The 15,395-nt window shown below is 41.6% G+C and overlaps 1 protein-coding gene across 6 annotated transcripts in view; it reads right to left on the bottom strand.

Annotated features, from left to right (window-relative positions):
• SLC9A8 (solute carrier family 9 member A8) overlaps positions 1–12,283 on the bottom strand; it is a 29,508-nt gene extending 17,225 nt beyond the window's left edge. For 2 of the 6 annotated variants that reach the window (XM_054845475.1, XM_054845474.1), the window contains exons 1-5: positions 12,154–12,283; positions 11,232–11,410; positions 8,924–9,004; positions 3,939–3,997; positions 348–431 (exon numbers count right to left, since the gene is read on the bottom strand). In XM_054845475.1, the coding sequence (XP_054701450.1) occupies positions 348–431; positions 3,939–3,997; positions 8,924–9,004; positions 11,232–11,410; positions 12,154–12,161 (411 nt within the window). In that variant the 5' untranslated portion in view covers positions 12,162–12,283. Of the gene's footprint in view, positions 1–347; positions 432–3,938; positions 3,998–8,923; positions 9,005–9,431; positions 11,411–12,153 lie in introns of those variants that run through there. The other 4 variants (XM_054845479.1, XM_054845478.1, XM_054845476.1 and 1 more) reach the window with 4 other exon arrangements.
• Between the last annotated feature and the right edge of the window lie 3,112 nt (positions 12,284–15,395).

Genomic DNA, 15,395 nt, shown 5'->3' on the forward strand with positions numbered 1-15,395 from the left:
TTTAGCTGTGGAGTGACCTCACCCTTCCCACTTCTGATCCTACTCCTTCCCATTTTGCCTCCTTCACATCAGCCCTTGTACAGCTCTGATGAGGTAAGAAACCTCTCCAACCAAGGGAAACAACCTCTGCACAGTACCTAACACCTTGCCAACATTCAGCTAACAGCAGTAAGTTACATTCCCTGCATTCTGGGTTGAAGAGGCTTAAATTTTGCATTCTCAATTCCCTGATGTTCAATATGATGGAATTTCATGCAATTATTCTAAACTTCATAAAGATAACTAGAAGCAGAACGTATTCCAAACAAAACCCCAAAGTGTAAAATGAGTGTCTGGCAGGGGCTAACCTTGTGCAATGAATATCCAGATTCAAATATAATAGGTGGAAGCAAAAGCAGAAAAAACATATTTGGACGAAACATTTCTTCTTCCTGCAAAACAAAAATGAGGTGTAATTTCAGGGACATAATAATTATTGAAATAACATCAAATCTACCAAAAGGAAAATTATTTTTTGAAAAACCCCAAACAAATAATGTTGGAAAATGAAAATGGCATTAATCTTTCTACCTTCTTATCACAAAATACAAGACTGAAGAACAGTAAACCACTCCAGGGCTGCTACTTCTATTGTTGTTTTTTTTAATCCAGTGACAGAAATCTAGGCGTTACTTATTTTAAATTACTGTCCTCAAATAAGCTGCACAGGAAACAGGTTATTTATGGCAAAGGAAAAATCTTTCTGTTTCCACAAAAAGTATTCTCATTTTATCTTGAAATCTGTAAGGACTGTGAAGGAACGGTGACTTCCTGGCCACTGGTTTGAATATAATCAAGGTTAACTGTGACCAAGTACTGTTTCACTAGAAAACTCATCACCTGACAAGAACAAATCAGATCATCATCTCAGTACACTGACAGTGAACAGGCTCACGATATATACCACCGTCAAGAGTCTGAGGCTTGATTCTTCCTGGCAAATGTAATTTATGCCTGAAATTTAATAGTACTATTCTGATGGTTCCTTTTTACCATCAGAGTAATATAAATGAAACCTACCATGAAGATGTTATTTTTTGGTGACCTTACTCTTTGTCACCGATCTCATTGCTTAGCTAACACTGCTTTATGCAGCTGTACCCCCAAACTGACACCCTGTTTTTCCTGCTGGCAGACTAAACACTGAAGGCAAATTAATCATGGCTGAATGTGCCTCTTTCTTTTTACCCACGAGGCTCCCTCCTGGTCCCCACAGTTCTGAATACAGCAGAATTTGTCACCTTTGTTAGTAACGATTAATTTGTTTAAATCCAGGCTAAACAGCTGATTGACTGTTCTGTTAAAACACCAGCTTTGAAAAAAGAAGTACTCATCTCTTTAAAGTCTCATTCCTGTCTGTACCAGTGATAATCATCTTAAAGGATTTGGGGGACTTAGAAAACAAAACTCATCCTTTATAATGAAATGCTCTAGTCTATTATTCTGCATGCACAATTCCATGCATCGACGGCTAACACTACCTAGTTTCCATCAATACAGTAACTGCGCTAGGACAACCCCCCACACACACCTGACAAATTACACTGTTGTTTAAAAGCCCCTGAAAGCAGATCTAGATAAGGAAGCAAGAAATAATTAAAAGGATGGACTGCATTTGTGCTGCATTGAAGCAGAGATTAGGAAAGTAAAACATGAGGACTGTAATTATCAGCCATGCTAGCCAGCAAGAACAGCCAGCAAGTACAAGGTCCAGTGAAGACTTAGTAAGGCATGATAGCAAGAAATTACATTACAAAGTTCTTAGGGCACAGCTATAATCCAAGATTTGCTTTGTACACAGATATAGCCTGCAGTTAAATATTCTAACTTTTTTTCCATATCAGATAAATAAAAATTCTCTAGTAAATTTAAAAAACATTTAAAACCATTTTATAAAGTACATAATAATTATTGATTAGAACATTTCACATCTGAAATTATGACAACCTATGTTAAAAACCTAAGCTTTAATACAGTGAAAGTAACTTAAATAAGCAAATAATAATGTGATATCTGTGACCCTTTACCTTAGCTGATAACGTGAGCAACTCAACGCAGCATCCCCAGTGCCTCCCAAGATTTGACTAATGCTTACCAGAAATAAACTATGTAATTCACTAGCAATGATCAATATTTCCTGTGTTTATAGAATCTGTGCTCAAATCAGAGCATATTTTAAGCTTTGTTTTCTCTTCCTACATGCTTCTTCAGATTATTTTATTTAACCAATAAGAAGCTATTTTAAAATGCTGATTTTGCAGCTGTTTAACTGACTTTCAATTTTAAGTCAAACCCAGTTGACACAAACCAGGAACAAAAAAAAACTAACTAGTACACCACCCACTCTTTCTAATACGTAAATATGTAAAAATGAAATATCACAACATGACTTGAACTATGTAATTGCTTAAATGAATGTACACAGAATTAATACAGTTAGTTTACAAAAAAGAAGTACAATATGCAATTAAAAAGCTACATCTGATTGAAAATCTATGCATTTTAATGTATTTCAACTAAGGAGAAAAAAAAAAAAATCTTCCTTTAAGGAAATAACTGCCAAAAAATATTAAGCTGCAAGCTAGGATTAAAATTTACTACTCAGACCAAGATTTTCAGCTTGCTAATAGAAATCCTGTTTAAAACTGGTGACTCAAATCACTGTGATTTCAATCAGTTCACTGATCTAATCCTAATAAACTGTTTGATCCTATGAAACAAACTCACAATTTAAATACTGCAAGAAATTAAAGCAGGAATAGTGAAGGGTTCATTACTATGATGATGTAGATAAACTGTAGGAGGCAAAATCCTTGCTTCACTGTAGACTTCACCTCTCCCAGGATTCTCCTGCCCTGGGGAAGCCTCTGTAGCTCCACACATGCACAGGTAAGACTTCATAGCATCACACACTAATTTAAGTTGGAGGGGACTCTGGAGGTGTCTGATCCAAGCTCCTGCTTAAAGCAGGGCCAACTCAGAGCAACTTCAGCCGCCCAAGGCTTTATCCAGCCAAGCTTTGAATATCTTTGTGGATGGAGATTCCCACAATCTCTCTGGTCACATCTTCCTATGGTTACCATCACTGTTAACAGTTTCTTCCTAGGATCAAAGTCCATAAAGCACCGGGCACCAGGACAAGGACAACCTTCTGCACAGAAGCTTTACCTGTATTTTCTGCTGGAAATAAAGCTCAAATCATGTTTCCATTGTCTCAGCCAGTGTGAAAAATGCTACTGCTTCAGGCACACTGGTTTTTATGCAGTCTTTCCACAGGAAGCAATGGAGTACCCAAAGAACATGCCATGATGAATGGATTGCTTTGTGAACTGCCTGTTGTCAGCACCACAATTTGTTACAGTTTTAAGTATAAGTAAATAAAATAAGTAAATAACATGACTTTTAGCACAGCTATTCTAAAGATGTGCTCCTTTTTACCTCTGAAATCTATGTTAACACCTTCAGGTAAAACATGTGACTTTACAACCTATCAAACCACATTTTTTTCTATGAAAACAGCTACCAAACTAACTCCAAAAGGAGGAAAAGGACTAAATACAGTCCAAGAGTATACAAGATAAATAACTGAACTGCTGTATTTTTTACTGTAACTGATCCCAAAGATGCCCAGTACCTTATTCTACCATATATCTAATAGGAACAGATTTGGTACCGTAAAAAGGATTACCCAGGGAAAAAAAAAATTGTGTAGAAAATGTTCAGCAGGATCAGGACCTCAAATTGGTTGTATAATTATTAAAAAAACCCAAACTTTGGCATCAAGTATAAAGCACGTAAGTTTTTGGAAATTACATCTAATTAAAATAGTATTACAAACAGTCTTATTTTAAACATTTAAAGATTGTTCTACCATTAAAAATTAATTGCTTCAAATATACCTTCCAGTTGGCCAGCTTTTGAGCCTCTATGATTTTTATAAAAGCTCCCATAAGGATACCTAGGAGAGAATGAGATAACATTCTGAAATATTCACAAAACACATCACTGTTTCCATTAACTGTTTATCGACACAGTCAATAAACTTTTAAAAGTGAAAACAAGGCAAAACATAAAGCAGTAAGTCTTTCATTCCTAAATCACAGAATCACAAAGAGGTTTTGGGTCTGGTATATGACAGTTTCCAAAAGATTACATAATTACATAGCTTCCCTACACAAAAGATTGTCACTTGGGATATTCAAATACTGAACATGGATATTGAGAGTGCTGTGTTCATTGGTTCATAAAGGTAACAGGTTTAACTACTCAAAAATGCTTCTCATCTAAGCTGCATTCAAATAAAATTCCACCTTTCCTGCTAAAGAATCAGGAAGTTATGAGTTAGATATCTGTGTGACAGCACAAAACCTTCATGTCACTTCAATGCTATTTGCAGTGTTAACACAGCTTAAGTGAAATCAGTCTTCTCCACAGAAATGAATATCCTCTCAATGAAATCATAGCACTTACTGGCAATGAAGCAGGCAACAAATTCTGATCAGGGTGGAGACACTGTCAGAACTATTTTCCGAATGAATTACACTTCTTTTGAGTCATGTAGAACTACTAATTTGAGTATAAGAGAATTTTATCAAGGGTGTTGGAAAGTCAACGGTTAAAGGTTATAACGCTCTTTCCTCCTATACATCCTGAAACAGATAAAACAGAAAACTCCAAACTAGCAAGATTTCTTCTGGAAGTCATGAAGATAATTCATTAATTACTTTCAAGGAGTTTTGAGGAATTTGTCTTTACTCAGATTCCAGATCTGTATTTCTGCATAGTTGTGTTTTATCATTTACAGAATGGAGACTTCACAGTCAAACACTGGGATGTAGAAGTGAAATACACTGAATGAAAGGTAAAAAGTGGCTGAGAAGCTTCAAGTATGCTTTGCTCATGTGTTTTTATTCTCTCATGCTGTAGCTATCAAAAGTCTTACAAATAGCATCACATGGATTACTCCTGATGGATGTGTCATACGCACAAAGCCATGAGGCTTAATCTTCTTTCATAAAAAATGTGAAGACATTGGTCCCAGATGATAGAAGTAATTGTTCCATGAAATGGTTTAGATGGAAAGGAAGAGCAAAACATTAGTGAAGGAACATCAAAGGTCTGCTGTTCTTTGAAGGAGGACAGTATGCAGATGCAGCCACTCACATGCCACATACACAGAGGTCTCAGTGCTAACAGTCAAGCTTTCCATCTCGGATGGAAGCTGTGTCAGATGCCAAGGACCAGAACATTTCTAATTTTTGTAGCGCAGCAACATCATCTTCAACTGCTACAGGCAGTACTTGCATCACTTAACAAGAAGTTTATGTGGGGAAAGAACAAACCACATGAACCAGAGCCTATATATCTGAAGGCAAAGACTTGAGGAAGTGTACTTCCTGAACAAACTTTCAGAATGAATTAGTATTGAAAGCCCTCACACAAAACTATGTTTAGAGGGAATTTAAAAGAAGAGAATCCCTTAACTCGCTTCTGCTGAAGTGGAAGGGCTCCAGCACAACTTGTGAAATTGGACCCCTGTGAGTAGGCCAACTATGGCCCAGGGGCTACAAGCTAGGTATCCCTATCCTGCAAGCTCAGGAGGCTTAAATCAAAGGCCAGTCTTAATCTCTTTTTTAGAGGAAGAGCTAATCACAAACTGGCCCTAACAACAGTGTCGTGGACAGACGAGGTCCTTTCATGGTATCAGAAATTAAATGAGCAACAATATCAATGTAAGGCAACAGCAGAGGTTAAGGAGAAAGGGTGAGCCTGAATCATACCACTTTCACTTTTATATAGCACAAGTTACTTCTAGCTGTGTATTACACACAACAATACTACTAAACTAAGATTATGCTAAACGAAGTCATGAAAGAAAGCCGCACAAAATAATGCATCATCAAGAAAGTTTAATAGCATGACGGTTTTTAAAACCTGTCCCACACATCTTTACAAACTACTCTTATTACTAGATTAATAAATGCAGTTTTTGTTCAGCTGGTACCATCTATTAAATCAGGTAGATCAGTTTTGTCAAGGGGCTGATTGGAAAGCTAAGTCTGTAAGAGTTAATCTAAGCCCCATTCTTTTGAAAACGTTATAAGAATTTTCTTATTACAATCAACCTTTATTTTTCTTGAAAACATGTTAAAACTCAGTAACAAATCAAACAGAAAAACTTTTCTGGTAACTGTTTTTACCAATGAAATTCCAGTAATTTTTAAGGATGAAAATCAAAATCCAGCCTTACAGAATGCACTCCATCCCTGTCCACCAGGAGAGTAACATGCCCTAGAAACTGTAAAACAGAAGCTTCTGAGCAGCTTAGACAATGGGAGGAAAAACAGTTGTGAAAATCATGCTTATCTTCTCTGCTGCCATTTTTATTAGCCTTCACTAACCGCCTGAGAACATTTGCTTAATTTGCAAGTCAAAATAGGACACATCTTCTGGCACTGCTAGCAAAACTGGATACTGGAAACTCAAGCTGTGCTCTTGCAGCTGTGTAGATCATTACCAGTAACAGAGGTTCACTGACCAGCAATTAGCTGGCAATTCCAATGATTATACAGATGCCACGTGCTGTCAACAGAGCTGACAGTGGTTTAAATATGACTGAGTCAATAAACTAAATAAGGCTTAAGTGACACAGGACACCTGTTAACTGGGTTGCTACTGGGTATAGCACTCTCTTGACTTAGTGGAATTGCATTTGCTGGTATCATCTTGTCTGGGTTGGGAGATAGACTACAGCTATGCTATGGTTCACACCAAAACCCAAACTGTGCAAGTTTCCTATGTGCCCTCTATGTGAAAATACAACAGATGCAATGCTGCTCCTTCTCACGCATCTTGAGTAGCAGTGACAGCCCCAGCACAAAAAGTACCAGTTTCACGACCAAGCGTTTGTTGTAACTAACAGGAACACAGAGCATACCAGCACAGCTAAAATCCTTACCCTGCTGCTGAGGTGCCAAGAACAACAAACAGCAAGAGAAGAATGTCTGTGCCTCTGCTGCTCTCTGCAAAGCTCAGCAGGAGCAGTGACGCAAGCTTGCCTAACACCTCAGCTAAGCACTGCCCAGGAGTTGGCTTGCGGCAGAATATAAGGAATGAGAGTGAAGAAAACCCAACATTATGCCAGCAAGAGCAATCAATATACTGCTGCATTTTAAATTGGGGACCATGCTTAATTTAGATTAATTATTTAATAACAATCATAACTAACACGATTAGAAGCCAAATCAACACCTTTCACCTAGATTTTTGTGTACAAAGAGGAAGGGTACTGAAGGGATAGTAATGTCCCTTTAGAATCTTTCAAGGCACTGGAAGATATACTACACAAGACATCTTACCTGTCCATGGCAATAATGTAAGAAGGGAAGGAAAGAAAAATGTGTCAGTAGTGAATCAAACACTGTATGGTTTCTATGGGGATGACAAAGTAAGTCAGGATGATCTGCAGCAGCTCTGATCATTCTATGTCCTACTATGGTAAACAGAAGCATAAATGCACAAAAGTCTGATGGATGCTGCTCCTATAAAGATGAGGTGTGCATGCAACGCCCAGGAAATCCATACCAGCATTAGGACAGATTTCTTACAGGTCTATTTGTTTTTCAGATGCACAGAAATATCGAAACTCAAATAGGGTCTTGCAAATTAATGTCTCTCTAAGCTTCAATACCTTCACTATGCTAGTAATGCAATGTGGTCTGCATCAAATAGTTATCTAAAAATTCAGCAAGTCACGCCTGCAGGAAAATATGTTTTTCTTTCTGCTGAATAATACCTCTAAGATTTTCTCAATCTAGGACCCGAGATGCAAGATGACCCCCATTCTCCAGAAAGCACAAGGCAGTGACAAGCACCAGAAAGCTCCCATTGAGAAATTGTGTGAAAATACAGTTAAGAAATATGAGAGAAGAAGGTACTAGCAAAGCCCAGGAGAAAGTAAAAAAAAAAAAAAAATTTAAAAAAAAAAAATCTATCTGCTCAACGAGTATTACACTTTGCTATGTTAGGATTATAGCTAAGCATCTTTCTCTTTTTGTTGTATTTTTAGAATGGCTGTCAGTGAAAATGTCACTGGTAATAGAAGCAAAAATATCACAGATTCTTGTAAATAAGTTACAGAGACAGTCAAAAAACTGTTACTGGGATTAGTTAGACCAGGTTCTTCAAACATTATGCTAGACAATATGTAGAGAAAATAATAAATACAATTGACCTGATTTCCTCCTCACGTTCATATTTATAAATGAGGAACAACAGGATACAAATAAATGAAATTACCCTAACATAAAACTACAGGCTTAGGAATACCCCAAATTTAATTCAAATTAAGTAACTACTTGATCTTCATTAAGGGTGGCATTCTTATAGCTCAAGCCATAGAAACAGCTCTTGTCATGGTACTACAGGGATAGTCAAGTACCTGGCAGTCCAGGGAAGTCTTCATGATACAATTACAGTCCCCAGCTAGATTAAAATCACACATACAGACATAATTCTACCAAAACTAATACAAACACATGCACCACTTCAAGGGGAAGGCCAGAGTCTTCCTGCCAGGGAGTGCTGCGGTATCTCGTCCTACAGTGCAGATACAAAAATAGAGGAAGCTGCCAAAGTACTTAGGTAGTGACATCCCTATAATGCCTATATGTGTCATTTTACTTGGCCACTCTCTGCACAAATGCTCATTTCTTGATTTCTTCCATGAATTTAGTTCTATGAATTGGTTGTTTTCTTCACCGCATCCAGTTTGGTGCATCTTTCTAGTGATGGTTAACACAGAACAGAGCATTATTTAATGTACAGACTACTGAGAGTCCCTGAATTAACACAAATTCAATATAAAAATGTCATGGTTACTCACCTAAAGAAACAACAGCCACACTCTCTGGCAAAAAATGAAGTCGGTATTTTATCAGTAAATGCACCAATATGATGCAGATAGCTGTGAAGAAAAAAAAAAATAAATTGTAGATTTATAAGTGGTAGAAGAGAATAAAATATACTTTTAAGTTGTATTTCTAAAATACATGCAGCAAAACTTCTCCTAATGATTTAGTAGAAATCCACTAATGCAACTAACCAAATTTGAGTTCAAACCTAATTCTCACTGAAGTACATAAATGAATCTACAAATGACAGAAAATAACTAAGGCAAATTTTAGGACTTAAAATTATCTTCTAAAAATACCAGTATTACTACTTTTAGAGCCTGATTCAGCTTACAAGAAAACCTTCTCTGAGCAGTAGCTGTAAAAATGTTAGTTATACAGAATACACTGTTTTAATAAAGTTTTTGCTAAATATTTCATATTTTTGAAATAAAACATACATGTACACAGGGCCTCAATTAAAATTTCAAAGCTACACACTTTCACACCTGAGTCCTTCTGAGTAGATGGGCTTTGCTCAAACGGTAATCACCAAATCAGAAAAATTACACTGGAAGAGATCTCTTGAGGTCATCTAGTCCAACTTCCTGTATAACGATCAGGCAAGAGACTGGAAAAAGCAGTGTTCTGCACAGGCTAAAAGAACATTTGAGTGTCCCCTTAAGGAAGGGCACAGTAAAAGCACATAACATAACAGAAGGGAATTCTTGGATCACATGAACATGGCAGAATAGAGGTATGACTTTGTGTTTGAACAGATAAACAAGCCATAGAAATCTGGGGCCAGAGACTAACTCATGCTACTTCAGGCACTTTAAATTCGGGTCTTGGCTTTGGCACAACACAGCTCAGAACAGATCTGCTTCTGGGTCTGTTCCAGTTTAGAACATTCTAAAGGCCATTTTACAGGTCATGACATCCAGATTTAAGAGTATGGTAGACACATTCATCTTCACCCTTCCTATACCCTTAAATCAGAGATTATGAATGGGAATAACTATGAACAATAAGCTTTTATACTGACTTTACTTTGTTCACGGAACTCCCCTGTCCTGAGGGTGATGCTTTTAAGACCCATCAAGCTATCAGACTGGCATAAATAGGCTAAAACATGGCCACAAAAAAAATCATAGCTCTGTTCTTAAGTGCTAGGAATACAATGGCCCTTTTAAAAATCAATGAGACACACATATTCAGAAATTTTATTTTAATCTTAGAAGACTTCTGATCTGCTGCATTTTGCTGTGGTCTTTCTTTTGTTTCTGTTCAAATTCTAATATGCCATTGACCTCTGGGAAAGCATTAACCCTCTTTGAAGATAAATAGATACTTTAGAAATAAGCAGAAGCCTACTTTTTGCTACACTTAATAATAGTTATAGGAGACAAAAATTTATTTTTTTAAAATCCAAATGTTTTGCAGAAGTTTCTGCATTGCTGTCAACTCCATACCTATTATTTTCTCCATTTGCTACTGGAAAGAATAACCACTTAGAAGACTAGGTGATCCACCTGTCACAGAAAAATCTCTCAGTGTAGCTTGCTTTGGAGGAACCAAGCACACAAACACACAAGGGAAAACAGACAAACCCTTAAGCCTCCATAAAAGTTTTGTTATTGTTACAGTTTTGACTACAGCATTGCTCTAAGCAGATGGTGAGAGATAACTATATCCATTAAAGAAAGATAACAGCCCAGCCTTATAGAAAAGTTGGGCATCCATCTGCCATTCAAAACGCCTATATATATACAACAACGTTAATATAATTATGGTAGTCTGCATGTTATTATCGCGCTCTTGTAGGAACGCAAGAGCCAGAAAAATAGATAAATGTACTTTTGTACTTGTGCATGTAAATCTGACTGCCTTCTATTGGCTTATATAACAACATACCTGAGAGCTGCCCAAAAGCGCTAGAAGTAGTTAAATTGACATCTGTCTAGTACAGTCCTCAAAGACAGCTGCAAGCACCATGGAGTATTCTGACAATGTTTTTTTCATACATGAACATGTGTCATGTGCTTGCTATAGAAGGCAAAGCCAATTAAACACGTTGTTTGCACTTTGAGACCATGGTGAAAAGGTTTGCAATGGCCCTCAGCTGTCCACAGGTTTGGGAGGTTCAGGCAGTTACATACCCACTTTCTAAATCCCTGTGCCTGTACAATACTCCATAGAGAGAAAAAAGTGGAGAAAAATGCTGATTTTGAAAACTGGCCTATGCCCTCAGATAAAGAGTATGATTAACAGAGATTAAGAGACTTTCAGTTCATCATTCACCTAATACAAGAAGACTAAAAAAAATTGTCATGCCACTAGATTGCTCCTCTTGCTGTGCTTGGACTCCAGTCTGAACTGGAAGGATAGGTTTAGCAGGTGTAGGTACCACCAATTTGGTAGTAGCAGCCAGTGTCGTGTGGAGGGTGACATTGATGACTTCATGGGTTGCATTTGCAGACCTGTCAGGATAATATAGTATGTGATTATACTGGATGGGAGCAGCATGATAAAGACTTAGCCTACTACAGACACGCGCACTGTGAAACAACCACCAGATCATACTGAATTTGTACTAGTGACCAACACATTAGGTTTGTTTTTTAAAAATGGTCTCTGATCACAGATAAATACTGTAAATTCAGATTCATAGAGCCGATTATTGCTGAGTTCCTTCATGCACTGCAGACACCAAATGTTCTGCACTGCTGCTTGGGATGCAGGTGAAGGCCTGACACAGGCAGGACAAACTAGCCCACTTAGCCTGTCGAGTGTAACAACCCCGCTGTGTCAGACCAAGGGCACCCGCAGGACTGTGCTTGCCAGCTCCCACAGCCCTCCCTGCCGCGCAGGGCCGCTTCAGAGCCGGCCTCCCCCTCCCGTGGGCAGGATGCTCCAGGACCCTCTCTAGAGGCCCGGACCGCAGTCCTCTGCCCAGGGGCAAGCACAGCCCGTCGGGCTGCCCCCGTCACACGGCCGCCCCGCAGCCCTCAGCCCCGGGCGCCGTGCTGAGGGGGGTCGGCACCGAGGGGCTGGGGACACTGACCCCCGCACGCAAGACCCTGCTGAGGCGAAAGGCACCCCCGTCAGGCACAGGGCAGCGAGGCCCTGCCCCGGAGGCGACACTTTCCCGCCAGCAGGGCCCGGGGGAACAGAGCAGGCCGACCCCTCCCGCCGCCCGCGGCCCGACTGCCGCCACACTCACTCCGCCATCTTGCCGGCCGCCGGCTTAAACCTCCCACCGCGCTCCTGCGGGGCCGCCCCGCACGCAGCCACTTCCGGGTCTCCGGGGCGACGCTCTAGCGAGCGTGTCCGCAATCTCTATGATGGCATCCGGGAGGGCCGTGGGGGCAGGAGCGCGCATGCGCGCACAGCGGCTGCCTGCTGCCGGCGTCCTCCTACCGGACGCGTGATCGCGGGAGAGGTCGTCACGTGAGAGCAGGGGTGGTTGCGCGCGCGGCAGGCAGCGAGCTGTTCTGCTATTGCGTGGCGACGCCGCGTCGTCACGCCCTGATGCTGTGGTGTGATGTCACCCTTCCCGCGCTGCCGGACGGGGGTGTCCTGCCCGCCGGGCCCCGCCCTGCGCCCTGCCCCCTGCCCTGACAGTGGCTCGCGCTGGGCACTGGCCTTCAGCCGCCGTCACTGAGCGGCTCCTTGTCCGTCAGAGATTGCTGCCTGGCGTCACGTCCCTCACAGCCACCACTGTCCAGCGGCTCCTTGTCCCTCAGGCGGCATGGCCTTCCAGTGCGTCCTTCAGTTGCCATTGTCTGGTGGCTCCTGCTTCAGCTGCCATTGCCTGGCAGCTCCTTGTCCCTCAGTCATCGTTACCCGGCAGCTCCTTCCCTGACACCATTCCCTCGCTCCCTTCCCCTCAGCTGCCATTGCCCAGCAGCTCCTTGTCCCTCAACTGTCATTGCCTGGTGGCTCCTATTCCCTCTGCTGCCATCACCCAAGCTCATCAATAACTCCTTGTGCTCAAATGGAGACTGAGGTCGTGGTGGCACAGCATTATTGTTTCGGAGGATATGCTGGAAACCCGGGTATAATGACTGCAAAAGTGTGCTGAGGCATCACGTCAAATATTCTGTGGTGCCTAGTGCTGGGTTTGGCTGGGGTAGAGTTAATTTTCTTCACAGTAGCCGGTACGGGGCTGTGCTTTGGATTTGTGCTGGAAACGGTGCTGATACCACAGGGATGTTTTCGTTCCTGCTGAGCGGTGCTTACACACAGTCAAGGCCTTTCTGCTCCTCACACCCCCCACCAGCGAGTAGCTGGGGGTGCACAAGGAGTTGGAGGGGACACGGCCGGGAGAGCTGACCCCAATGACCCAAGGGATATCCCGTACCATACGGAATCATTCTCTCCATCCCAGTTATGTTTGGGACAGTTAAAGTGTGTGACCAGCTTAGGCACAAGCGATGTGGTGCACTTAAAGCTCACTGGTGCCAGTGAAAAATGAGGATGGCACTTTGCAAGGTGGTGGAAGGTGATTTCCAGAGGTGATGTGCATATCTTACTCCTTTTGGAAACTCGGGGGACAGTGGGCCTCCAACACATCAGTAGCTCAGGCACTTCTGCTCTTTGATCTCAGTTTTCACGATGGTCTGGAGTGGAGATTATGAACAACACTTCATCCATAAATAATGAAGCTTGATCCAGAATGTGTTACACTTAAGCTGATGAAACAAAGGAAATTTCCTTGTGAATGCTGTCTTCTGTGCAAAAATTAAAATTCAGAGTTTGCCAAGCCTTGACCAATTTCAGTATTTGTGAAATGCTCCAGATGTGCTGTGTCAAAACACCAGAAGGGTATGGAGTGTTGCTTCAGTACGAACAGAGGCTGGTGCAGGTCACTGCAGATGGCTGGAAGTAGCTGGTCGCTAAAAAGTGAATTGTCAGTATTTCCCTTGAGAACATCTCTAAAAAGAAATTGGTATTCTGCAAATTTGCATGCTTTTAGCTCATCGTAACTTTTGGGGTTTTTCTTTTGCTTTTCTGGGAAGCCCAGTGAAACTGCAAAAGTTAAATTGAAAGGGGTTGAGGGAGAACAGGTGGGAGTGTGGCAGAGAAGGACAGTGGGGGCCACGTGCATCTCATCTCCATGCAGTATGGCTCCTGATCTGGGTCACAGACAGGAAGAAGCTGCCCTGCTGTGCAGCCCAGCCCTCGCCCAGTCCTTATCCCATCCACCTAGAAATCAGAGAAAAAATCATTGAAAGGCACCTCTGGAGAGCTCTGATCCAACCTCCTGCTCAAAACAGGGCCAACATCAAAGTTAGAGGAGGTTGCTCAGGGCCTTCTCGAGAGATATTTTGAAAATCTCTAAGGATGGAGAGTCCCCAGCTGCTCTGGGAAACCAGTGCCTGCCCTGCATCACTCTCAGGGCGAAGAACTTCTTCCCTGTTGTGCAGCTGGAAGCCCCCTTGTTGCACTTCATAATGGATGCCTCTTCTGTTGCGAAGCTCTGACAAGTCTGCTCTTCCTCCCTGTAGCCCCCTTCCTCCATATCTTATAGCTGTGCCCATGCTGCTCTGAGTTAAAAGGAGTAGCCGCATCTGTCTGCAAGAGCAAAGTTTCTTAAAAGCAAATCAGCAAATGGTGGAAGATGTAGAGCCATTGCAGCAGTGTTGGTCAGGGAAAAGGGCATGGCTAGAGTCCTGTGTAAGCTTCACCTGTTACGATGGACTCTTGCAGTTGTCACCAGAGCAATGTTCGATGCTATACCAGGCTGGTGCAGAATAAAGAAAATCTTAAAACTGTCTTTCCCAGTCACTCAAGTTTTGCTTGGCATGAAAAGTAGGTCATCTGGACTGAGAACAAAGGCCAGAAATTTTAGCTGTTTTGCTTTCTCTTTGCTTTTTCTTTGCTTTTGTTTTGGGGATTTTTGGTTTTGGCCTTGGCCTTGTTTTTTTCATTGTTTTTGTTCCTTACATCTTTCAACTGGCACGATCAGGAAACACCATGCTTGTTTTGTTTTACTGGCCTTGTAGCTGTCATGTGCTTTTAGTCATGAGAGATTGATGTAGAAAAGGGATGACTGCAGATGTAATTCTTCAGGATGTGAGCTGACCTTCTCACTGTGCCTGCTGGCCCTGGCCAAATGGGAACCACAGATGGGTGTTGGGGGCCATGGGAAGGGTTCGGGAAGGGACGTGGAAGGAAGGAGGATTGAGCCAGGAAAGTAGAGGCCTGGGAACCTAGGGAAGCACAAACCCAGGACTGAACTTCACAAAAGCCAGGATCTGAAGGGGAAAAAAAAAAAAAGAAAAAAAGGAAAAATGTAGAAGGAAGACAAGGATCTCAGGGACCCCTGTAGGAGGGGGAGCATCAGAGCGGCTGGAAGGATCAGGGGCTGCTGGGTCAAGCGACCACGTGAGAACAGGAAGCCTCAGGTACCAGGAGGTGCAGCAGGTCAGCTACTGTGAATTGTCACATTTCCATTCAAAT

Source organism: Grus americana, chromosome 17 (genome assembly GCF_028858705.1).
Source record: "Grus americana isolate bGruAme1 chromosome 17, bGruAme1.mat, whole genome shotgun sequence".
Taxonomy (NCBI): domain Eukaryota; kingdom Metazoa; phylum Chordata; class Aves; order Gruiformes; family Gruidae; genus Grus; species Grus americana.